The sequence below is a fragment of the Leiobunum rupestre genome, chromosome 11 (assembly GCF_980474605.1).
Source record: "Leiobunum rupestre chromosome 11, qqLeiRupe1.1.hap1, whole genome shotgun sequence".
In the NCBI taxonomy this organism is placed as follows: domain Eukaryota; kingdom Metazoa; phylum Arthropoda; class Arachnida; order Opiliones; family Sclerosomatidae; genus Leiobunum; species Leiobunum rupestre.
Genome location: NC_143394.1, coordinates 5711572 through 5737700, shown reverse-complemented (window position 1 = coordinate 5737700; position 26129 = coordinate 5711572). Strand labels below are relative to the sequence as shown.

Below are 26129 nucleotides of genomic sequence, written 5' to 3'. Positions count from 1 at the left end.
GCTGTGCCAACAATATTTTATTAACACTACTCATTTTCCAGTACAGTTAGTGAAGTATAAAGAAAAACATCTAAGGTTTAAAAAATGTACTGACAATTAATATACTAAAATGTATAGCATATCCATACGCGACATATGAACATGGGTTGGAAGAAAGCGCGTTGGTCACAAACGCATCACAACCAATTTCAGAGGAAAACACATTGAATGTTCTAGATGAACATAATTACACTTTGTCCAACAGTATTTCATGCGAAAATTCAGAAAATGGTAATTGAAATTTGAAACTGTCTATCTCAATAATAAATAATTTTAATAAATTACATTACTTTAGTTGTTAATCACAATGGTAAAAGAACTTTAGATTTAAACACGCAATTGTCATCATCTTCTAAACACATTCGAACAGAGCATATGCAATTCAATTGAGAGTCCAAATCTACTTAAACAAAATGCCCTTAGCTATATATCAGGATATTTAATCCATCGCGGTTTTTCCAACCACCAATGCTCCTCTTGCCTCAGCCAACTCAAAAAGAACAATCCAATTATTGATCCTACAAATGTGCTCTCCTTCTTCAAGTTTTTCAAAACAACAAAGAACTCTTCTTTTGGTAGCCTTATAGTACCTACTGACAATTTTTTAAAGTTTATTACAGAAACAAATGAGGTATTTGATAAAGCTTTAAACTACTATCTCACATGCCAAATGTCAAAGAGCGTATGGAAAAATGTATTACACGTCGAATTGACAAGACTTGGTTTCAAGCATCAATAGATTCAACATGTCCGACTGTATTTCAAAACATGATAAGTTTCTTCGTTGAGTTTTGCATGCACAGTGCCCTGAAAAAACAAGATCTCGATCATGATTACAAAAAGACACAGCAAAGACTGGACAGGAAATTGATGAAGATACAGCACTAAACTCATACCTCATATTCGTCTTTTTTGAACTACTTCGAAGCTTTATCTTATATATTTATTTCTTATTTATTTTCATTAAGTTATTTGATCTTATTTCATTTCCAATATATTAATTTCTATTGTTATTGTTGTTAGGCCTTGACTATTTATGTTTCCCATTATTTTAGGCTGTTAAAAAGAATTGACACTTCAATATTCAAATATAATATTTAAAAATAATTAGTTGTACTTTTTTTTGAGAGTCACACGGTATGGTGTCGGCTAGAGCCTTAGACACCAACACAACAAAAAAACGTCACAGACAATAATTAATATTATAGCGGCACCAAAGTTAGAAGCGCTGAAGGGATCGCAAGAATCCCGACAGCAGGCGGAAGTATCCCGGACGGGAGCTACCATCCGGAAGAGCGGAGAAAGAGAAGAGAGAGGTCAGGGTGTTTCCAAAGGAAGGGGGGAGGCCAACCCCCCGGAAAGCGTTCCAAAACTTCAAGCGAGAAACCGCTGTACCTGGGCAGGAAAAGGCAAAGTGGGCCAGATCACCTTGTTCCCGGCACAACGGGCAAAGATGAGAGGGACGCAATCCGAACCGGTGCAACACCGCTGGAACTGGAAAGCGATCAACACGAGCCAGAGAAAGGAGGCGTTCCTGGAACCGAGACAAGTGACAATCCCAAACCTTAGGGCGGGGCGGAAAATCCTGCACGGAAAAGAGAAACCGGCCCGTTGGAGCGTCTGCCCAATCCCGCTGCCACAGACGGAGAGAAGCAACGGCGACGGATGGTCAAAGTGTCTGGGGACGGAATAAACAGAGGGGCCGCTGTGTCAGTAGAAGCAGCCCGAGCATGGGCATCCAACTGCTCATTATGGGTTACACCAACATGGGAAATGAAAACGGGCATTGGGAAAAGGCAATAGCTTCCCCAACATACTCTGGACCAAGGGATCCACAGATGAGCCGTCCGCAAAGATAGATAAAGCGTAGAGGAAGTCCGAGCATATAATCGCAGTGTATATGTCATGGGCAACAAGCCAGGACACCGCCATGTACAAGGCACACAGCTCGGCCCGAGAGATAGCCAAGTGGGAGGGGCATCGATAACGACGGCTAACACCCAAACTCGGAATAACAAAAGCGAAACCTCCAAAATCGGAGGACGGGACGAGGGAACCATCCGTATATACATGACACCACTCTAAAGGAAGAGAATCGAGATGACAGTAAAAGGCTGAAGCCAAAGAGTGGGAGGTATAATCGGCTTTGGGCCCTGGTAACCAACGTATATCGAGGACGAATGGGGACTGTGTGCCAGGAGGAGCATAAAGACTGCGGGGCAACGCTGTGGAACAAGTCCTCCAGGTCCCACCTTTGCGCCAGGAGTGTGACAGTACCCCGAATATGCAGGTATGGCAAGGCCTGTTCACGAAACCAGCTCTGAGTTAAATGAGAAGGCGGGGCACGAAGACAATACAAGGCGTATTGCAAACACTGCGAATCACGCCGAAGAGAAAGCGGAGGGATGTGCGATTCAACTTCCAAAGCCGACACTGCCGTCGACCGCAGGACACCTAAAATCAGGCGTAGCGCCGCATTTTGCAGAACGTCCAGACGCTGGAGAACAGAAGGCGCCGCAGTACGATAGACTACCGCAGCATAATCAAGGGGGCTGCGAATCAACGCAGAATAAAGTAACCGCATGGTGAGCTGATCAGGGCCCCAATGAGTCCCGGCAATGGCGCGAAGAAGAGACAGACGTCGAAGACAACGAGCCCTCAAGTCATCAATATAGGGACGCCAAGTGAGATGACTGTCGAAAATTACACCCAAGTAGCGGCACTGAGGTCGAAATGGGAGAGCAACACCGGACATACGCAAGGGACCTGCTTCCGAGATATCGCGCTTCCTCGAAAAACACATACATACGCATTTATCAGGCGACAGGACAAAGCCTAAATCATGTAAATACGATACAGCACAATTCAGAGCTTCCTGCATGTGTCGCCGCAACAGAGACCGAGAGAAGCCAGTCAGGAACAAGACAATATCATCAGCATATAGTGCAATCAGAGTACCATCAGGGAGGGCCTCAGGAAGGTCATCGAGGAGCAAGCTGAAGAGAAGAGGGCTAAGAACCGCCCCCTGCGGAACACCAAGGGTGACGGCAAAATCAGGAGACATAGTACCGGCCACCCGGACCCGAGACGACCGATCGGTCAGGTAGGAGACGAAAAAGCGAAGATAGTGATCGGGAAGTCCTAACATCGTAAGCTTGAGGAGAAGATGAGAATGGCGGACACTACCAAACGCGTCCTTGATGTCCAGGAAGACTGCCAAGCAAGCTCCCTTGAGAGAGACCGAGTGTCGAGCGGTGTGGAAGAGATTGTCAGCTCCCCGACGGCCGCGACCGAAGCCTGATTGGGACGACGTACGCTTATCAGTAGCTTCCAGCCACCAGTCCAGGCGAGCTTTAAGCATATGTTCGAATAGTTTACCAAGAACAGAGAGCAAAGTTATCGGGCGATATGATGACGCCATTCCAGGATCCTTACCGGGTTTGAGGAACGCCAACGCCACTCCGGACTTCCAGCGGGAAGGCATATAGGCTGAACGCCAGCACAAATTATACAGAGATAGCAAGGCATCTTGAGCTTGCGACGGGAGATTACGTAATAGTAGCGCCTTAACCATGTCCTCCCCCGGAGCTGTTGGAGGGCAGCAGAGAACTCCGACGGGGTAAACGGACGTTCCGGGCCGCCGTCCGAAAAAACAACAGGAGGGGGGCGGGGATCATCCGCCGAAGCTGTCTGTGCATAATGACCAGCCAGAGTCGAGGCGGCAGCCGCCGCGGAAACGACCCGAACGCCATCATGCACAAGCGGCGGGATGGTAGACTGAGGAACGGAGGCACTCTTAAACCAATGGACACGACGCCAAAGGACTGGAAGGGGAGAAGAACTAGACATGGTGGAACAGAACGTGCGCCAGGAAAGAGTACGAGCGTCTCGGACGAGACATTTAGCTCGGGCTGTCAAACGGCGAGCAAGAAGGAGAGCCGCATCACTATGACAACGGGAAGCACGACGACGAGCAGCTGCGGCCAAACGAAGAGCTCGCTTACATACCGCCGACCACCAGGGAGGTGGGCGAGGACGGCCAGACGGAGAAGCACCCCCGCAACGGGGGACAGCTTGCTCAGCCACCCCAATGAGAGTACAGGTAAACCAATTCACCGCCTGATCGGGCTCCAGATTCAATATTGGAGACCAGTCCACTGCATGAAGGAGAGACCGATACTGAACCCAATCGGCCCCAGAGAAGTCCCAGCGCAATGGTGTGGATAACACAGGAGAAGATATCTCACCCAAAGTAACAGAGATCGGGAAATGATCACTGCCAGAGGCCGGCAAGAGCTTCCAGGAAGCACGAGGGGCGAGATCGCTACTGACGAACGTTAGATCAATGGCAGAATCTCTCTGACCATATTGACCGATACGGGTAAAGGACCCGTTGTTGAGGAGCACCATGGAATTCTGGGCGAGATACCAATCAATCAGAATACGGCCCGCTAAATCATCATGCGGATCTCCCCAAAAGGAGTTGTGCGCGTTAAAATCACCCAAAACACAATACGTTCCAGTCAAAAAAGGAGTTAGTGCCGCATAGTCTGCGGCTGGAGCAGTACCATGAGGATTGTAAACATTAACAATGGTACACCAGCCGAAAGAGAAATGGACTCGGACCGCAATCACCTCCAGAATCTGAAGAGGGGGGCTAGACAAACGGTATTGCGGGAAATGATTATGAACAAGGAGAGCCACCCCTCCATGCGTACGCTGTGGGCGGTCTTGGCGATAAACTTGATACATGCCAAAACTCAAATTAGACCGAAACGCACTGTGGAGATAAGTCTCTTGTAACCCCACTACAGTAGGCAAAACCTCCAAGACAAGGTTAGCCAGAGCACCGAAATGAGTACCGATTCCAGCCACATTCCATTGCAACACTGATAGTGGGGAACCTTCCATAATTTAAACGTAAAGACCGTCCGCTGACCCACCCGAGGTGGAGTTGATTGGAAACAAAACAGCATTAAGCTCAGTCCAAAGAAGCTCAGTCCCACGGAGAGGGGCGCAGATACTTATCCGCACACGCAGCGATGTGCATGGATTTCTTCGAGGGAGCACTCGACGATGGGTTCTCCATGAGAACCGCGCCAAGGAAAGAGATAAGGGTCGACAAAAAGGCCGGAGGGATTGAAGGAGCTCCAGACGGAGTCACTGGGGGGTCCTGTGGAGATACTGAAGAGACGGAAGGGAGCAAAGGTGTTCCAGAGACTTTTGGGAGAACGGGATAATTATTGTCCGTAACCTTCGGAGCCGGCTGCCGCGAGGATACTGCCGAGGCATAAGACATCAAAGCCTTAGCCTCAGGAAACGAAATCCGACGTTCCGACTGTACCCGTTTCAGTTCCATTTCCTTCCGGAATATCGGGCAAGAACGGGATGTACTGGAATGGTGACCATTACAATGGACACAATGCGATTCAGCCGTGCACCCAACAGACTCATGAGAGTCTCCGCAACGGGAGCAACGACGTGACGAACGACAATTACGGACAGAGTGTCCAAATCGGACACATTGACGGCATTGCAGTGGACGTTCTTCGAAGGGAAGAACCGCAAAGCGCTGACGGAAGATATAAACGTATTCAGGAATGTTCGATTCGGAGGAAAAACCCAATTGGATGAGCTTACTGGCAGAGCCCAGACGTCGGATTTCCTTAGGAGAGTCATTCTCCCCAGTGTCCAACTCAGATGACAGATCCTCCTGAGAATACGATACCGGGACACCAAGTATCTTATGCCGGAATAGGCGTGGAGAATCGGTGGAGGACACAGCGAAAACCAGATCGCCGATCGTCGAAGGAATTGTAAGAATGGCCTGCCGCTGCGCTTCATCAGAAGGCAGAATCGAAACACGGCCCCCTGAAAGTACACGGATATCGGAAACCTTACCCACGTTGGCTGTAACGAACGCCGCACAGATCTCTCTTGGAGTAACTTCAGCAGAACTGGAGGATTGAACCGTTAGAAGCACTGGACAGATAGGAGGAGTCTCATCCACCTCAATAGCATCGTCAGATGTGAGCTCAGAATTCGAAAAAAGCTTGGAATGATGCGGAAAAATCGTGGGTTTCTTCTTCGGTGGTGGCGAAAGTGCCGAATTTATACGGACTTTATTCTTCCCCATGGCGCGATAAGCCAGCCCCCTCCGGGGTGGAAAAGAAAAAGAGAAGCCAAAAACAAATAAAAGTAAACAGGAACACAGATAGAACACAAAAGAGATTAATAAAAGGTACGAACTGCACCGGTACAAAGGTTCAGAGAATAGGAGCGGCCTAAAACTAAAGAAAACACAAGCTAGTCTATAAGAAACAAAGGGGACGAAAACGCAACGAACTGAACACGTCCACTGCCAAAAAGCGAATCTAATTAGTTGTACTTACTTGCGTCATAAATTCACATGAAACAACCTTTTCACATTTTATTTAAATTTTTAAGTATCAGAAATAAGAAAATAATCGGTGCCATATTGCGGATGTAACAAAAATCTTCTAAAAAAATTTAACTAACGACACCCTGTAGCACCCTGGTAGTGGGATCCTGAACTTCATTTGTAATTTCTTCTATTCGGGCGTGCGTCAAAAACTGGTAACGAAATTTTAACATTGCGGGAATAGGAAGAGACGCCTCTCAGTAGCGAAGCGACTTTAACCTCTCTGCTATTAATATCAAATCAGATAATTGCCATGGTAACGAAAAAAATAGCGCGTTCGCGTCCCAATCAAATGATTTTGAAGTCACTGTGAGCGCGTGAATTTTTTATTCATTCATAAGAAGTTACGTTCGCCGAGAAAGATTTTTAATTTCGGCCGCGTGCCGATGTTTATGAATGAAACGGCTAATTTACGTTAAGGTATTAAAATGTATTGTTAAATTAGGGGTCATCCATACATCAATTGTTTCGCAACTTTGAAACGGTGGCCTAAATCGGAAAAATGCCATAGAACATTTTCGTCTTAAAATAATCTGTAGAACCCGTAGACGCTCGGTCCTACCACCATTTTGGAAACACCCTGAATATATATATCTATATATATATATATATCTATCTATATCTATCTATATATATATATATATAGATATTTATATATATGCGGGCTTCCTTCGGCTTGTGCGTCGCCTCTTGTGTCGTTTCGTGGGGGCTGGCTGGGTGTTCTTTCCTTGCCGGTCGGTCTCTTGGTGGTGTGTTTCGCTACGCTTCATAATTCCTCTCTCCTTCCTTAGCTTCTCCAATTTTTATCGTAATCCAATTCACCTTCCCTTCCTAACCCCCGTTATGTATTTATCTACGGTACGGGGGTATATAAATCCACTAGTCTATGTCTAATTAAAAAAAAATCCTCTAATTCCTCTTCAAGTCATCTACATCTTCCTCATCAAAAAAATTTCCTCTTCAAGTGGTCCAAGTCATATCCTCATCAAAAAAAATCCTCTTCAAATCATCTACACCTTCCTCATCACTTCTTCAAGATCGTCCCATCAATTTAATAAATTCTTAATAATAATTCAAAAAATATATAATAAACTCATAATTCAATAACTTTTGTTACTATTTCAACACATGTAAAAAATTACAAACATTGTACACTCACTTTTTCTCCTTAATAAATTTATCCTGTCCCTTCGTGGGGTTGGTTTGGCGGGGTTCTCTTTCCTGTTGTTTTTTCTGGCCTCTCCCTTGGCTGTGTTTTCGCTTGATCTACTTTTCCCCTACACCCCCGGTATGTATATAACTTATGGTACGGGGGTATAAAAATAGAGATAACGAATGTCTAATTAAAACAAAGCATTGCGATGGCCGTTGATCGGTGTTGACGCAATGTGATTTCTGCCCAGTGCTCTGAATGTCTAAGTGAAGAAACCAAGCGCGGGTAACTATGACAATGCAATACTGTTTATGGCGCCGGTCTTTGCCAAGGTGATAATCGTGTTAGCAACCACTTTTTAAGCGATTACGCCGATTCTAAGGACGGCCGCACTATTCTTAAACTTTTAAAATTGCGAATTAATATTCTTCCTTGCCGTGGCAGACCATCGAATAGGGGTAATCGTACCTGTCGGGCTTGCCCCAGGACCGAGTCTCTATCCCACATTCTTCAGGGTTGCCCTCAATCTCATAGAGACATAGTCGCTCGGCACGACACGGCCTAACGGTTCATTTTTGATTCCATCCCCACCGTTAAGTTCAGTGTTGCCACTCTGTTATTTATAAAATGCCAAGATCGAGCTTGAAAATATGCCAAGAAATGCCAAGATTGACTAGGAGAAATACCAATGAAATGCCAAGTGCGATATTTGAAAGTAGAGACCAAAATTAGGCACGGAACTTTAGTTTTATACAGGTCGCTGTGTTTAGATAGAAATAAATGTGATCAAATTCACTAAAAATCATTTATTAAAAAATATTTATCAATATATTTTAGTTTATCGCAGCAATGCAATGACTTAGATTAAAAAAAACGGTTTTTTAGTTAACAGTATCGTATTCTTCAGAATCATTTCCACTTTGAAGCGTTATTGTGGTTCGGTCAGCCCGTTTTTTCATTAGCCGGTCGATGTATGTTTTATGACAATGACCCGAAATACAATCTTTTATCAGGTTCTTTGAAGGCTCCCAAGAATGACATTGAGTTTTGTTTCTTAATATGGCCTGTTTGACCAATAGTCTATTGGTGACTGTTTCCGCGTGTAGTTTGTTTGTCTGTGGGCCCTTGACTTGACTGACTCGTTCCACACAGGCTGATGAATGCGGTAAAGCCAATAGCCCACACATGAAATGACTTAATAAACCAAATTTTAAGTTACTATTTCCATCCTGAACTCTCCCAATTTGTACCCAAAAAGAAGTGGGAGGCTCATCACAGATATGCTTTAAAGATTCTTTTGACTGTACCAAAGATTTACACTGATCTTGAAGCTCATCGAGTTTTCGCTCTGGAATTAAATTTGGAAATTTTGATGCTAATAGTACAATAGATTTCACCCTCTTTAGAGACAGTGCTTCTTCTACGTCCAAAATTCGTAATTGAGCAAGCACACTGTTTCTTTCCAGTGGAAACCTCTTCCTAATTTGAAAACATAACTCTTTTAGAAAACATTGCACATCTTTGCGGAATATGGCTTATTTTTCTCCCAAGCTTTGTACTGACAATAAATTTTCACATCTGCCTCCAACATCTATATCACAGAGTTCTTTGAGGATTTAAGGATTAAGTGGGTCAATCTCTGAGTTCTGTTGTGCCCAAAACATCGTCCTTAATGAACATAGCTAGGATGCTTCGATATTCATCAGAAATGGTTGCAAAAACGTTGTGCATTCGAAGGTTTTCAGATTGAAATTCCACGTTCATCCGGTCAACTTTGGTGATGACATAGTTAAAAAATAGCAGCATATGCTTTGTTCCAGGAGTCATCATCTTCTCTAAAATTTGGCCCGAGTCATCCTCTTTGTCAGTAGTAGACTCAGTTCTAAAAAAACATCCCATTGCTCAAGAATTCTTGCAATTACCTGACCCCTGGATAACCAGCGTGTTTGTGACACTTTTAAGATTATGTGACAGGGTGCTTGGACAACATCTTGAATGCATTTAAATGCAAGTTGCCGTTTGCTACTTCTGGAAAAATAGCAGCACACATTTTTGACAAAAGACTCGAGCCAAGAGGACAAAACATTGCTTGCATGAGTGGCACACACAACCCAAAAGGAAAACAAAAGGTACGTCACATCTCAAGTAAGTTTGAAATCCTCCATTTTGCCCCATCAGTGTTACAGTTATCGCTGGCAAATCCAATAATGTTTTGCATAGGAATGTTTTTTTCGTTGAACAGGTTTTTCACTGAACGGTATAGTCCTTCAGCTGTTCCATTTCGACTTCAATCCTATCTAACAATGTATCATAAATATTATAATTTGCTTTGTCAAAATATACATTTAGTGAAATAAATCTTTTATTCCTACTTAAAAATAGAAACAATTTAACCATTTTATCACAAAAGTAAAGACTTAGCACAGTTACAGTAGTTTTGGCTTTTTAGAAAAATAAGAGTCTATCACAGATGTCTGACGTTTAAGAAGAACGCCCTCTTTAATTTTAAGATTCTTATTACTTTGTTGGCCCTTTTTATAATTTTCTTCACACGTTTCCAGTATTAACTGGGCAACTGCAGCACCGGTGAGATCGTTCTTTTTCAACGCGTCTCTTAGCTTAATGTTTGCCTCTTCAAGAAGGTTGCCAGTAATACATTCCAACTTACCCTTCACGTTTTTCGTTAAATCTTCTAATTCTTCCATTTTCTTCTTCTGTTTCTCTTCGTTTACCCTATTCTTGGTTGCATCTTCCAGATTTTGTAAAATTTCTTTACTTTTTTCTCTTTTTCTAGTCTAGCCTTGTAAGATGAGTGCGCTAGTTTCGACCTTAAAATTAGTTCTTTACTAAGTGGGAATAAGTGCAGCACCTTTTCATACCCTTTTAAACCATCTTTAATGCTCATGCAGGCATTAATATTAGCGAGAGACAAGTTGGTTCTGTCCAAGCTAACAACCTTTCCAGATTTAGAAAAACCCCTTTCGACGTCAGCATTACCATGTGGCAAGAAAAGCGCAACTTTAGCTACTTTCATTATATGGGGAAATTTTTCAGTATTCAAATTGGTTTTGATTTCGCCAATTCTTCGCCAATAATGATCAATTCTTAGATTTGAGCAAGTAGCCAATGGACCCAACTCTTGAAATCTTAATAGTTTCCATTCATCAGTTAAGGATGTACTGAATTTTATTTTCTCGTCCAATGGCATGCATTTCGCGACTTTGAGAAGGTCATCTAGACTTCTAGTTTTTTTCCTTTCCTCTGGTTTTAAAAAACGCAAATGCTTGACTAGTGGATTTGAAAGGCACGTCTTTTTAAGAATGTGATCAGCTATATTAAGGAAAAAGGCTTGACTAGAGAGTAGGAATAACTTGTTATCTTTTTCTTTCAAAGATGAAATACTCTGAGTGATAGCAGGTCCCAAATCAATTTCATCTAGCGGCAAAAGAATGGAAGTATCTTTTTTAGATCTATTTTCTGAAGGTATGTTTATTTTCTTCAAGCACGTTAGCATTTATTATTTTAGATAAAATAAGGATTGCCAAATCTCGAATTTCTTCGTACAATACGTGAATCATCGGTTCTTCTTTTTGAAAAATCTTCATGCAACGAGAAAATGTTTCGCAAGCAGATATTACCAAGTTGATTTCTGCAATAAGCGTCGTTTTACGCAAAACCTTGCAAGTTTCCAAGTACTTCTTATTATTGGCTAAGACATTATTCTTTGCTAATTCTTTAAGGAAGTATTCTTTCAGTGGTTTTATTTGTTGTAGAAGGCGTTCAGATGCAGGGCCTAATGCAAGCCATCTAACTTCAACATGCTTGATAAACTTGTTTACTGGTACCCCTGCTTTGACTTGAATTTCTTCAAAATCTTCTAGTCTTCCGGATGATTGCTTAAACCAATAAAAAACTGAAATAGCTAAATCCGAAACGTCTTCTCCAACATCTCCTAATCCTTTTTTTATAGCATTGTTCATTGTGTGGAGATTGCAGCTACTTATGTCCATCAGAGTACAAGGACCTCGAGATTCAACCACCTCTTTATTTACGAGGCGCCATACCTTTTTGTTAACATTGGGTCCATCGCTTCCCAAAGCCACTAGATTTTGAAGAGGTAAAGAGTAAGTGTCCAAACTTTGTAAAATGTCTTTCGAAAGATCTTCTCCCTTGGCATGGCCCTTAAGGAAGGTTTCCAAATGTCGAACAACTACTTCATTTAAAGTTTTGGACCAAAACCTAATTTTTAACATTAATTCTTTTTTATTTTGTTTGTTTGTAGTTTCATCAAACTCAAATATGAGCTGGAGGAATTTTTCAAATCCGATAACATTTCCTGGTGAAAATAAGGTCCAATTGCTTCGGAAATTAGGTACAAAATTTTCGAGTGACTTATATTAAAACCATCAGCTAGTTATCCTGGAAACATAGCTCTAAACATATTTCCTATTCCGTCACACGAGGCAAAAGACCAATTCTGTGCAACAACTTTCAAACTCCAGATAATTTCTGCTTTTACCAATTGGTCTTTATGGCTCACCAGATTAAATGAATACAAGGTGCTTTGTCCAGTTGAGTTGCTGTTACATTTTGTAACATTTAACTCCATTTGATTTTCAAGAGCTTTATTTCTTTCCAAATGCTTCTTTCCAGATGAATGTTGTTTAATTTGAACAATTCCTTGGTTGGAAATTGAAAAATCCGTTTTACTCAGTTTACAGAAGGCGTGAAACTCTGAAGATTTACTTTGAGTACACCACTTACTAATTAATGTTGTATTGTTATCACATTTGTCAAGCCATGAGGCATTGAACTTAGTTTGGACTTTAGGCATTGCACGTGACTTATTAAAATAAATGTTCTCTCTTATCAATATTTATTGTCTAAAACACTTCCAACTAAACGTGAAGCTATCTATCTCGAAAGTCTATTCTTGCAGACGACGCTGTAATAATCCGTAGAAGGGTTGTCAGAAATGGTCGTCGGTAAAATAACCCATCGTTTTCCGCCTTTACTTTAGTCACAGCTGACAGACGGACATTCTATCAGATATTTATGCGACAGCGTACCTATGAAAAAAATCTAGGGTGCGTTCAGCGAGAAACCGCTCCGTTAATTCAACGACTTGTAATTTTACTGAGAGGCGGGATTTGAAATGGGCGAAATATCAAAATTATAGGATTTTATAGGACTTTTTTCGGATTTTGCTAAAAATATAGGATGTTATAGGACATTTTTGAAAATATAGGATATTATAGGAATTATAGGACCTCTGGGAGCCCTGCAAGTATCTGCGAGACAGATATATCGGTGCTCTCATCAATAATAAGAGAGAAAAATTGATTTTGGCAAATGGTAATGATATCATGTCTTTCCTCTCTGGCAATACCATCCTGCATTATGTACGATACTTTGGTTCTTTTAATATTCAGAGATTTTGCGATGTCGCTGTCATCAAACATTTTCTCCGAGACTTCTGTAAGATGATCCGCTTGAAGAAATGGGGTATGATGCTCTGCCATGAAAGCAGTTAACAGAATCTCAGCCCTTGCAACCCTTTCTTTAAGTGTGGGTTCTTTGTGTGCTGTAAAAAATGTTGTAACACAGGTTGTCGATTTCTTTGCCTCATAGTTCTTGATATGTTTCTGTGTAGCCTGATGTGTCAACAACGCAGACTTGTTTGCATTTTTTAGACTTAGACCTTGCATTTTACAGCATATTTGTCACTTTTATCTTCTTCAATCCACGTTTTCAATTCAGGATTTTGAAGCCAATCATTATTGAACGGCTGTTTATACCATTGTTTTTTCTTTTAGATCGTTTGGCCCTCTTATTCGACGTGAGATTTTTCGTACTTTCATATCCAATTCCAGATGAGCTGTCACTATCAGATTCCATCTAAGATTAAAGAGAGCACATGTTATTAATCTATTTTACATGCAAAAATAAATATATCTCACTTCAATTTTCGTAAATCATCCGCAATTATAACCCCAGACTGGTCTAGGCGACTAGGCCTTGCGTGTTTACTTTGCAAGTTTGCAGTGTACTTGGCACGTAGTAGCGCAATTGGTCGTACTATTGGCGCCACCTATCAACAACGACGACTCTTTGGTGGGACTGCCCGATTAGAATTTTTTATTTTCCCTCATTTTTTTATTACGTTGAACCTTTTCACACAGAAAATCCTATTAAAAATACAGAATCCCAGGAAAGAAAAAAAAACCCTAGGGAAAATGCCAAGGCGTTGAAAATAAATAGCCAGATGCCAAGATCGATCTCAATAAGCCCAGATCTTGGGAGTGGTAACACTGGTTAAGTTTAAAAAATTCCGTGAGCCCCGCCTCGAGGGCTTTCACCCGGACGGTCGGCCAGGACTTTTTAAGCCGGATTTAATCTGTGTGTCTACCGACCCTTCAGTTAAATGTATCCTTTTTTGCGACCTCGGTATCTGCTGGGAAACCCCTTGTACCTTATCTGACTCCTACCACGCTAAAGCTGCCACTCATAACAACGATGTCTTTAAATCGGCTCTACTCCTTAAATACCCTGATCATTCCATTGATTTCTTTGCCCTTACTATTTCCGCCCGGGGCCTTTTAATGCAGGGTTTTGCGATCTTGTTGGCCTTCAACGCGGTGCCCAGATTCGTTGCTCGCAGATCGTTATGCAACGCAGCATTTATATTTACCAAAATTTTATGGGTGCCGTTCACTCTATTCGATAACCTGCTCATTATTTTGTGTTAGTTAGGGCTCTAGAAATCTTGCTTCCCTTGTAATTAGTTTTTATTTTTCCCCTTTCAAGTGTATTTTTTTGTTTTTCTTGTGTATTATACGCGTCCATGGATAGCCTTTGTCTTTTCTTGAACTAAATTATGCGCCACCCCGACTCATGATTCGCTTTATTAGGGCAACTGGCGGTTTACCAGGTATAACCTGTTTTCATTCACCGTTTCTTTCAATAACAATTTTTAATTAATGATTTTTTGGTTTAAAATTTCATTGCGGTGATTTTGTTCGTAACATTTCATTTATTCGTGTTTTTGACTAAGCGCGGGTTAATGTTTGTAACTTTTTGCTGGCTACAGCGGAGGGCCAATGCTCCGCCAATAAATTTCTTTAATAGCCAAATGCCCCGTCATCTACTTTTTGCTGCACATGAATGGATTAACGAAATTCCCACTGTCCTTATCTACTATCTAGCGAAACCACAGCCAAGGGAACGGGCTTGGCAAAAACAGCGGGGAAAGAAGACCCTGTTGAGGTTGACTCTAGTCTGACTCTAGTCTGACTCTGTGAAGAGACACAAAAGGTGTAGCATAATTGGGAGGTCGCTTGCGGCCGCCGGTGAAATACCACTACTTTCATCGTTTCTTTACTTACTCGGTGAAGCGGAGAGCGAACCGAAAGGTTCACCTTTCTTGCACTAAGCGCCGGCCTCTCGCAGTTCGGCGCGATCCGCTCCGAGGACAGTGTCAGGCGGGGAGTTTGACTGGGGCGGTACATCTGTCAATAGGTAACGCAGGTGTCCTAAGACGAGCTCAGCGAGGACAGAAACCTCGCGTAGGGCAAATGCTGGCTTGATCTTGATTTTCAGTATGAATACGGACCGCGAAAGCGGGGCATATCGATCCTTTTTACTTTAAGAGTTTTAAGCAAGAGGTGTCAGGAAAGTTACCACAGGGATGACTGGCTTGTGGCGACTAAGCGTTCATAGCGACGTCGCTTTTTGATCCTTCGATGTCGGCTCTTCCTATCATTGCGAAGCAGAATTCGCCAAGCATTGGATTGTTCACCCACTAATAGGGAACGTGAGCTGGGTTTAGACCGTCGTGAGACAGGTTAGTTTTACCCTACTGTCGTTGCGATAGTAATCCTGCTCAGTACGAGAGGAACCGCAGGTTCGGACACTTGGTACATGTGCTTGGTCGAGCGGCCAGTGGTGCGAAGCTACCATCCGTAGGATTATGACTGAACGCCTCTAAGTCAGAATCCTGTCTAGTCGCTGCAATGATATCGTTCGTGCCTTTTGGGTTTTAGGCCGTGGGCCGAGGATCAAAAAGACGCTTAGTTTTTAATTCATCTTATAGGCTTCCCATACAAAGGTTTCTCAGTTTAGCCATGTAGTACGAGTAATTCTAAGTCAAAAACCGTGTTTTCCGCCTTTCTATCGTGGTTCAGTGGGCGAGGGTGGGCGGTAAATCGGAGGTTTGTTTATCCGTTATTTGCGGGTGATCTACTTGGGCGATTTTGATAAACATTACGTCAAACGATAGATAACAATCTTGGCTTTCTCCCATGTATACATTTATTACCCATAATGCATTGAAAAATGAAAATATTCGAGTTTGAAGAAAAATTTCAAAAATAAAATATTCAATATTATTAAAAAAACTGCATCATAGAATAAAATAAAAAAATTAATAATTTTTGTTCTACATTTGCCTTGGTCTAAGTGTAATTTTAAGTCATAGAACTTTAAAATCGACTTATTATAAAGCGAGTAATTAATTTTTTAAGTTAGGCCCCGGACGCAGAAACAATATCTAAATTAACATGGAAATATTGAATTTAATAGGAAAAGGGTGAATTTTGGCACAAACCTAGTGCCTAAGATTTTAATCAAAATTCTATTCCCCCTTTCCGCCCCCTTCTGTAAAATATGACTATTACACGGTTTATATCATATCTTTTGATCTAACTATCATACAATGTTGTTTTAGAGCTCGATCGATAGAGAATTAGCTAGTTTGTTTTTCAGTTCTAACCAATTTAATCAGTACACACAAAAACAATAAAAGTGTTTTAATAATTTTATCCCCATCACTGCTTCCCCTCCCCTTTTTTCAATTCCCTTTCATCACCCGCTCGTGGGAGTGACTGGGTCATGGCTCTATGTTGCCATCTAGTGAGCAGGAGGTATAATACACCGCGTCTAATAAGCGCGGGAACTTATAGCAGAGATGTGTAACAAAGATTAATTATTTAGGAAAATGGGTGATACTCGCGACGATTGCATTATACATTACGATGATATTGCAGGAGAAATAATACCATTTTCGGAAAATACCTTTCAACAAGTAAGAACATACGCGGAGAAATGATCAATGTACAACGAAGGAAGTGAGGGTAAATTAGCAAAGGCCTTCCGCGCTCTTGGTTTAAATCAAATCCCTTGTGACCAAGGCTTCCATCGCCGATGCTATGCAAGATTTGTTGACAAAAGACAATTAGAAAGAAGTTCAACGCTTAAGACGAAACGGAAACAACCGATTTCGACCAAAAGCCATGACGCTGAAGGAGAAATCCCGAAAAAATACCTTCGCACAACTTTAATCTCAGCGACATCCTATCCAACAAGCGGTAAGTCTAGCGTTATACTACCGAAAGACTGCCTTTTTTGTCACTCGAGTAAAACTATGAAAGACCCAAATGGAAAGCGGCATACCGAATATTTGACAAGATGCGAAACTCTACAAGCCAGTAAAAATATTGTTGAAATCGCGTAACGTCGAATGGACGACAAATTGGTTTCTGTGAATGGAACCGATGATCTAGTAGCGAGAGAAGCGCACTATCACCGATCCTGTTATAGGAAATACATGTACATACCGACGAATCAGAAAATCCCGACGTATAAAAATGTTTTGTACGAAAAAGCATTCGATAATTTCAAGAACACGGTAATTGAACCCTATCTAGTCGACAGAAAAAAAGTATTTTCCATGAAATACTTACTTAAGAGGTTTATTCAGAGTGTTGTCGAGACTGAAGGCATTAAATCTCCTTCCATTTACAAGTACCAGCTTAAGGAAAAAATACAATCTGCATATCCTAATCTCACCTTCGCCAAGCGTTTTCAAAAATCCGAACTAGTGTATTTGTCTAGTGGTACGTTGCCTCATTTATCAGATAGCTCGAGCGATTCGACAGAGTTCGATGACGATTTAATCGACGGCAATGAAAATGCGGTAGTACATTCTCCTACTAAAAGAAGAGAAGCCTTTTACGGAGCAATGGAATTTAGAAAAGCCCTCAAAGACACTCCTTCGCTCCAAGCACCCTGGCCTCCAACAGCCGAACATTTAACAAACGAAGCTGCTCAGAGTATGGTGCCTGAACAGGTGTTCAATTTTTTGGCTTTGGTTACTGGATGTACTGACGAACCTTCTTCTTCGGGGTACACTCAAGTATCCGAAGAGAAACGGACCAAGATACTATCCATTTCCCAAGATCTGATTTATCTTAGTTCAAACGGAAGGAAACACACCCCTAAACATCTGGCACTATCATTAGCAGGTAATTAATTTTTAGAATCACACTTAAAATCTCACCTCCTTGGTTAATAGTTTATTTATGATTTGAATAGTTCGCCATTTAACAGGGTCTGCACATTTGTTGAAGCTCCTAAATAAGTTTGGTCACTGTATAGGACATACTCAGTGTTTAGAATACGATACGAGCTTGGCTCATCTGCGACTCCAACACGATATGACCATACCCTTTGGATTCCAAACAGGAAAGTTCGCTACACTTGTTTGGGACAATAATGATTTCAACGAAGAAACGCTAACTGGAAAAGGTACTACCCATAATACAAATGGAATTCTTATTCAAAGAATATTTTATTCCGAAGGTAAATCATTTTTTAATTATATTTATCAATAACTTATACTGTAAGTGTAAATACAAATTTCAATAGAGTCTTCAAGCGAAGATCGCGAGTCTCTACCAAGGCAGCGACACAGAACGGTAATGGTTACTCAAGACGAATTAGAAACTTCCGGTACTCCACCGAAAATTGGTCCCAAGCCTTTGGCCGTTCCCGTAGAAATCGAAAGTGGAGAATTACACCAAAACCTGGCCCTTCGACTTGACATGGCGTACATTTTATCCAAGATTGGAGTTAATGATATATCGTGTAATTGGACAGCTTTCAACACAAAGATTTTCCTCGAATCAATTCCTCCACTAAGTCGTATTGGTTACTTACCAATAATAGACTCGTCGCCAACTCAGTGGCCAACGATCTCAACTGTAGTTAATAAAAGTCTCGTAGTGGCCGATACCCTAAACCTAAAGCACATTGTTGTCGTATTTGATCAGGCTATATACTGCAAAGTTCAACAATTGCGATGGAATGACCAGAACTTAGATAACCGTCTCGTAGTAAGACTTGGAGAGTTTCACACTGTCATGGCTTTTCTCGCGGTCATTGGAAAGCGGTTTGAAGATGCCGGGCTTAGAGAAATCCTAATAGAATCTGAAGTTGTATCAGAGGGCTCTTTGAACGGTGTTTTAAGTGGACACCATTATAATCGGGAGCATTCGTGCCCATAAAATTGTTTTCGAAGCTCTATATTGCATGTGCTGGGAAGCGTTTCTAGAATCGACTTCTAACGACGAAAGAAATATGGTGCTTAATGTTGGGGAAACCATTCGGCAATCTTTTCCTTTGGGAACACTTGATCTTGTTCAGGACGATTCTCATCCACTTCGAAACGTTCTAGACGAGTTTCAAAAGTTTGTGAATACCAGAAAACAGGAGAGTAAGCTGTTCGCTTTCTGGTTTTCTTATTTGGATATGGTGGAAACCATGTTACAATTCATAAGGGCCACGAGACTAGGTGACTGGAACCTACATGTATCATCGCTAAGGTTGATGATGCCTTGGTATTTCGCGTACGATCGACCCAACTATTCTCGTTACTCATCCATTTACTGGGTAGAAATGAGCAATTTAGAATTAACCCACCCGGAGGTGCATGAAAAATTTTTGGACGGGGAATTTGTTGTGCAAAGGTCAAAAAATTCATTCTCACAAGTCGCGTGCGATCAAACCATTGAACAAACGTTTAACCGAGATACGAAGACTAAAGCTGGACTAACTGGCATTACCCAAAATAAAAATGCAGTTCACCGTTGGATTTTATCGCAGCACCTAAGAGCGGATGTATCTAGAGCCTGCGACGAAATAGCCAACAGTCAAAAAACTAAGAGAGAGAAAAAAGATATGGATTGGTCAAGGTCGTTGAAAGATTTTGCAATTGTAGAAGCGGTTAAAGGCACAGTTTTACGAATGAAAAATCCATTTATTGGCTCTCAAGTCGACTTGCTTCACATAGCGAGTGGGAGGGTGGCTTCGAAAGAAACCACTTCGGATCTCTTAGAAGCTAGGCAAAGGGGTGAAACTCAACTTCAAAATTTTCTTAAGTCTTCTATATATTCTAACGACAAGGACTTCTACTCTAGTATCGGAAAATTGAATCTAGCAACTTTCACTACAAAAAAAGGGAAAACTAACTCTAAGCACACAGTTGAGAAACAAAGCGCTAATATGCTCTCGAAACTTCTGGTGCTTGGAAACGACCGAAACCTCACTTTGAAAGAAACAATCCCAGCAAACACAAAAGACCCCAAAGACGTACCAAATAGACCCAAACCTCCCTCGCTGGCCCCATCCAAAATAGGATTTATATATATATACCTGGAATATCCAAAACAACGGATGAATTCCCTTGTATCACGGGATATCCATATGATATTCAGATTTCTCGGTCAAATCTCGAATACCCTGAAAACCTCTCTGGGATATCAAAAAAAAAACATTTTCCCCTCAGCGCCCCGACTCGTTTGTGGCGTTATTTATAACTAATTAAGGTTAATGAAAAAAATAAAAATAAAATTTAGTCAAAAATATTTATTTTTATTCTAATTTAATTTTTATCATTTTAAGTAAATTAATTGTAACGGTTTTTTATTTTTCTCTCAACTTATGTTTTTATTAATTATTAAATGCGCTAGATGGCACGGTTGGTATATTATCTATTGTGAAGAAAGGGTGGATTCTCAAGAAGAAAACCCACTTCACAAAAGAATATATTTTTCTTATAACGCCATTTTTATGTGTGTTCGACTGTTCGGCGGCTCCAAGATTTCTTCGATCTTTATTATCTCCGAAAACACTAAACTTCACCAGGTAAGATTATTTCCAATATTTTATAGCCTAAATTACTTTTAGTAGCTATTATTAAGCCAATTTGAATATATTTGACTGGTGATTTACTTTAAATATTATCCCAAAAACCACCTTTTTTCGTTTGAGCACGCGGTTTTGTCCAAGGCCCGCATCGCGGTGCAAAAGAAAGCAGGGGCTGCCTCGTTGGTCCGCGCTGCTGTTACCTGCTACTACAGTATCCTAGATAACCGATAATTTCTTTAGTCAGGTTATAAAAATTTATGTGATTGCTCGATTGTAACTGGATGTAGGTGGAATTAATGCCGCGTATTAGCGGTCAGTTAAGTTAATTAAATTTTTCAAAATTTATTCATTTTAGTTTGAAGTTGATTATTGCTTATAATCTCAACCAAATTAAGGTGGTTCATTATTTAGTTTTATGTGAGTGTTCGAGTTAATTAATTTGTTAAAAATAAACATGTACATAGCAAAACATTTTCTATATTTGTATTGTGTTGATATTAGAATGCCAAAAGGAAGATACAAACCATTAGCTGCATTATCAATAAGACAACGAGCTAGGCTAATTAATGCCGTTACAAGCGAAACCCAAGATCATTTTTTGGAATACAATGATGTTTTAAATGAGGAATTGAGGTCTAATGAAGATTCTAACAACTCTTTAGAAATAGTTAGTGATGTTGAGGAAATAAATGGGTCAATTGCTGAGGAAGACAATATTATTAACGAAACTGGACCAGAGACCAATGAAATTCAAATAGAAAATGGCGCAACAAGTGATATAGATTTGCCAACTAACAATAGCGAAGAATTTCTCGATCGCAATTGTGATTCGGATCATATAAGAGCAAGCCTAGCAGGATGGGTGACTAGCTTTGGAATCAGCAAAAATTCAGCAAATGCATTGCTTAAAATCTTGAAAAAGCATGAATGTCTCAAAGATCTTCCCGTCGATTCGCGAACATTATTGAAAACACCTAGATCTTCTGTAGTAGAGCAAATGCCTCCTGGTCATTACTTTCATTTCGGACTTGAAGCCGGCATTCGTTACGCTGTCAGTGGTGAACGTGATCAAGCCTTAACAGTACCAATCTACAAAATTTTAATTAACGTAGATGGCCTGCCATTAGGGAAGAGTACCACTAGCAATTTTTGGCCCATTTTAGGTTCAATTTCGTCAATAGCCAAATCAAAGCCATTTCTCATAGGAATATATCATGGTTTTAGTAAACCTAAATGTTCTGATCAGTATCTTTCTTCATTTGTAACTGAAGCCTCATTATTAGTAGAAGATGGTCTTATACTGAATGGTGTACACAAATCTGTTAAAATGTTTGGGTTCATTTGCGACACTCCGGCAAGGGCTTTTATACGTAAAGTTAAAGCCCATAATGGTTATGAAGGTTGTGATAAGTGCACCCAGCCAGGGATAAGGTGTAGAAATAGGCACTGTTTCCCCCAAGTTGAAGTGGAGTTACGAACAGACGTTAATTTTAGAAATAAATCTTATCCTGGGCACCATCATGGAACCAGTATATTGGAGAAGCTAACTAACATAGATATAGTAGATGACTTTCCGTTAGATTATATGCATCTCGTCTGTTTAGGAGTAGTTAAGAAAACGCTTAAGTTATGGATGGGGGCAGAGGGTAAAAATGCTCTTTTTAAATTTAGGCCGGATGAGGTATTGGAAGTGTCTACCCGCTTAGAAAATTTAGCACCGATAACGTGTTCGGAATTTGTTAGGAAACCTCGTACTTTGAAAGACCTTGATAGATATAAGGCCACGGAGTTTCGCCAATTTCTGTTATATTCTGGCCTTGTTGTGTTGAAAAATATTCTCCCTAAAGATCATTATGAATTGTTTAGAAATTTAAATGTGGCAATCCGCCTTCTAGCTACACCAGAACAAACGGTTGATAAAATTGAGTTTGCCCAAAAATTACTGAAGTATTTTGTGCAAATGTATGGTATTCTTTATGGCAAACATTTAATTTCTTACAACGTACATGGCTTATTACATTTATCTAGAGATTGCTTAAAGTATGGGCATTTGGATTCGTTCAGCGCGTTTCAGTTTGAAAATTATCTTTACAAGTTAAAAAATAAAATTGCCAACACTGGCCATCCGTTACAACAGGCTATTAATCGAATAAGTGAAGAGAGACAATCCGAGCGTGTGATAGAAAATAAAACTGAAATGTCACTTCACATGGAACATGAAGATGGACCACTTCTCCAAGGGTGTACTGGCCCTCAATACCGCAAAGTTATTTTGCCAGATTTCCGGTTATCAACGAAGGCACGAGATCACTGTTGTATCCTTAATGATTCATCGATTGTGGTCATTGAAAACATTGTTACCTCTGAAAACAACCCGTCAAAAGTATTTATAGTGGGAAGGAAGCTCATGAACGTTTCTGACCATTTCATTTCTCCGTGCCAATCGTCAGAAGTTGGTATTTACCGTGCTACGAAATTATCTACCTTAATGAAATGGCCTCTCCATCAAGTTAAAGCAAAAGCCATTAAATATCCTATAAATACAACAAATGCGTACGTTGTTATGCGACTTCTTCACTAACCGAACTGAAAAAGAGGTAGGGCGTACTTTTGAATAATATAGCTTTTAAATCCTGTACGTACGTCTAATCTGAATTTATTTTGAAATAATTTGTTGTAAAAAAATTTATCGTAGATGCATACGTTGAAAAATTGCATTCAGCTTTCTTAAACTAATTTCTTAGTTTTTATATTCTAATTTCTTTTAAGCACAAGTGTGCTTTTGTACTTTTAACACATGCTTGTCCCTATAACCGCACATGCTTTTGTTAATTCCGATGCACTATATTGAAATGTGTTATAATTAGTTTGCAGATTAAATGGGTGAAGATTATAAAATTGTAGAGTTTTCACATGGAGGAGTGGCTGTAATACCTGATACATGGGTTTATAAAGAAGAAACTAGAACAAAATGTTATTGGCCTGGCGACAAAGTTGGGACTCGCTTTGCAAAAAGACGAACTCCACCCGGAATTGAAGATTGGGAAAACTACGAAATCACCATAATTTTTAGTTGTGGTAAAAATGTTTAAAAAATTGAAATCAAAATATTACGATACGAATATCAGGACTGACATTAATATTAACAACATTATCTAATTTCAGAATCTTTTGAAGAAGCATGGAGGAAGATGGTAAGATATGTTAGAGACACGGATGTTTCAACAAGTGAACGGGAGACTGGACCTGGTAAAAGAAGGAAAAAGTCCAAAACGATCCACAGTCCAAAACGAATTGAATCAGACAGCGAATCATCAGAGAATAATATGGAAAATGACTCGCCTAACAAAGTTCCCGAACTTCCAGTGTTAAAAACAGTTCATCCTTCCCTCGAAAAAACTAGTTAAGATCTGTTATTTAAAAAATATATATATATATTCTTTAACTTAATTAGTAACACATTTTTTAGATGTTACACAAGTCAACTACTTGACAAATGGATCGAAACACAAATCAAAGAGATTTTTGTCTTCCGAGTTTTCAAATGGTAATTACGTTAATAAAAAGGTTTATCATATTTACATTGAACTTTAAAATTATAATTTATAATTTGTAAAGATCCTGTGGAAACTCAAAGACCAAGAAAAGGGTTGAAAAATCCCGAAGAGTCATCTCCATTATATCGGAAAGAGTCCTATGCACCTAAAGAAAATAGCACCAACACAGCCTTTACAATGAATTTTTATAACTTGGACGAAGGTAATTTTTGTATAAAAAAATTAAAGGTAATATTTTAAAGATTGAAAATGGTGATATTTTAGACTCTGTCGAGTCGACTAATGTAGTTGTTGGACCTCGAGAAAAAATTACACCTGGAAGACAAAGAGAAAAACCTCAAGTGCTATCAAGAACATCTAGCAATGAATTCGGAAAAGATAAATCTGCTTCAAGTTTCAGAGGTATAATTTATTTAAAATAAAATTTCATAATCACTCTGAAAATCTATTACAACCTATTTACTATTACAGATGAAGTTAATGGATCAAACCGAATGGTTTCTGTTAGTGAATGTACGTAACGGTTGCTGCTCTAATAGGCATTTCAATAAAATCCCCATTAAAGTCAAATGTCAACCATGCGCTACGACGACTGGACGTAGAACGTGTTTGTCTATGGCTTTTCTTTTATCGCCTCTCAGAAAGAGGAGTCAGGTTCGATTCCAGCTTGTGGCACTGGGTGAAAATCCCGAACCACTCCTGCGTAATTTGCAAGTTACCTCCCCACTGGTTAACGGGCTTTTCCATGCGAGATCTTGGGTTTTCTTTCCCATAAAAACTTGCTGAGGTTATAGTAATAGAAAGTGTAGGGAGCTGATGGTTAGCTCGCATGGCATGTAGAGCCTGCCTTCACCCTCCTACACAATATAAACCGGTCACTAGATGACTTAGGCCTGTAGTGGTGACTTGGGTATTAGCGTAGCTGTTTATTATTAGAAACACATTGTTCTAATTTCATAATTACTACTAATTTTGTAACAATTAATTTTATGTTTTTAAATAGCATGGCTTCGGAATTTATCTAGGAATCAAGAGTTGCTGAAATCCAACCAAAGACTGATTTTGGAAATATTAGACACAGTTCTGAGCAATACAAGCAACTCCAGCCAACATGTTGTTTCGGGAGTCGAAACTGAACAACTTAAAGAAATTTTTGGTTTTCCACTGAAGGAAGACAGTGCACTAGATTTATTAGAAGATTATCTGACTACTTATGAAAATGCCAACAAATTAGTAAGTAAATATTTAATTTCGATTTTCTCCTTAGAGTCGAGGTACAATTTTGTTTAAATTTCAGAGAAGCTATCTAAAACAATTTGGAGGAGTAACTCTTTATGATTCAGTGAAAAGACTTCTGAAAGACGTTTTTCTCGATGAGTTCGCAAAGAATTTCAGCTGGGAAGGCAGAAAAGGAAAAAAAAAACTAAACAATTTAAAGCTAATGAAAATTATAACTGGTGAGATAAATGTTTAGCAAATCTTTTATAGCGTAAATGATTTATAAACTGCTTAGTTGTATATGTATTTAAATGGAGTTATTTTTTGTTTTAATCTTTCTTCATTAGATACTGTACGAAGTTCTAAAAACTTTAAAGATGCAACGATAGTGGAGGTTGAGAAGCAGATTAAGTCATGGTTCAACCATGCTTCAGACAGAACCAAATCAAAGGCTGAAACAATTCTAAAAAAAAATTTGTAACATACATTTTTAGACTTCTACTATGAAATAAAAATTTTAATTCAAATTATTCTGATTGGTTTCTTTGTTTATGGACGAATAATATATGATGGAAAAAAGGGGGGAGGTGAGTGGGCACGTATCCCCCTGGCTACGCCACTGCCTTTGTCATATGCTATGAATGTCCCAGTTTTCCCTTTTAAATATCCATCGAATATCTGGTGAATATTTTTAAGAACCCTAAGATGTTCTCTGGACATACTACGTCTAAAACAG

The 26129-nt window shown here is 40.1% G+C and overlaps 2 protein-coding genes, 1 long non-coding RNA gene and 1 pseudogene across 4 annotated transcripts; 3 read left to right on the top strand and 1 right to left on the bottom strand.

The window, feature by feature from the left end:
- Positions 1 to 444: 444 nt before the first annotated feature.
- LOC149921201 (uncharacterized) lies at positions 445 to 1057 on the bottom strand. Its single transcript, XR_016477418.1, has 3 exons — positions 936 to 1057; positions 741 to 846; positions 445 to 632 (listed from the first exon to the last, which is right to left on the bottom strand). It is a non-coding gene; the product is annotated as an uncharacterized LOC149921201 (long non-coding RNA).
- A 13811-nt stretch (positions 1058 to 14868) lies between these two features.
- LOC149921200 (large subunit ribosomal RNA) lies at positions 14869 to 15841 on the top strand (annotated as a pseudogene; the record flags this gene model as incomplete).
- Positions 15842 to 20539: 4698 nt separating this feature from the next.
- LOC149921199 (uncharacterized) lies at positions 20540 to 23269 on the top strand. Its single transcript, XM_090163084.1, has 2 exons — positions 20540 to 20615; positions 21120 to 23269. The coding sequence occupies exon 2, from the start codon at positions 21121 to 21123 to the stop codon at positions 23197 to 23199; it is 2079 nt and encodes a 692-aa protein (XP_090019210.1). The 5' UTR covers positions 20540 to 20615; position 21120; the 3' UTR covers positions 23200 to 23269.
- On the top strand, positions 23130 to 25874 carry LOC149921198 (uncharacterized). 2 transcript variants are annotated; one of them, XM_090163085.1, is made up of 10 exons: positions 23130 to 23215; positions 23486 to 23696; positions 23784 to 24020; positions 24088 to 24165; positions 24237 to 24377; positions 24440 to 24577; positions 24647 to 24688; positions 25179 to 25408; positions 25473 to 25632; positions 25741 to 25874. In XM_090163085.1, the coding sequence occupies exons 2-10, from the start codon at positions 23498 to 23500 to the stop codon at positions 25872 to 25874; spliced, it is 1359 nt and encodes a 452-aa protein (XP_090019211.1). In that variant the 5' UTR covers positions 23130 to 23215; positions 23486 to 23497. The 2 variants fall into 2 exon arrangements, with proteins under 2 accessions (XP_090019211.1, XP_090019212.1); XM_090163086.1 differs by lacking the exon at positions 23130 to 23215 and having other exon boundaries at positions 23421 to 23696.
- Positions 25875 to 26129: the final 255 nt, after the last annotated feature.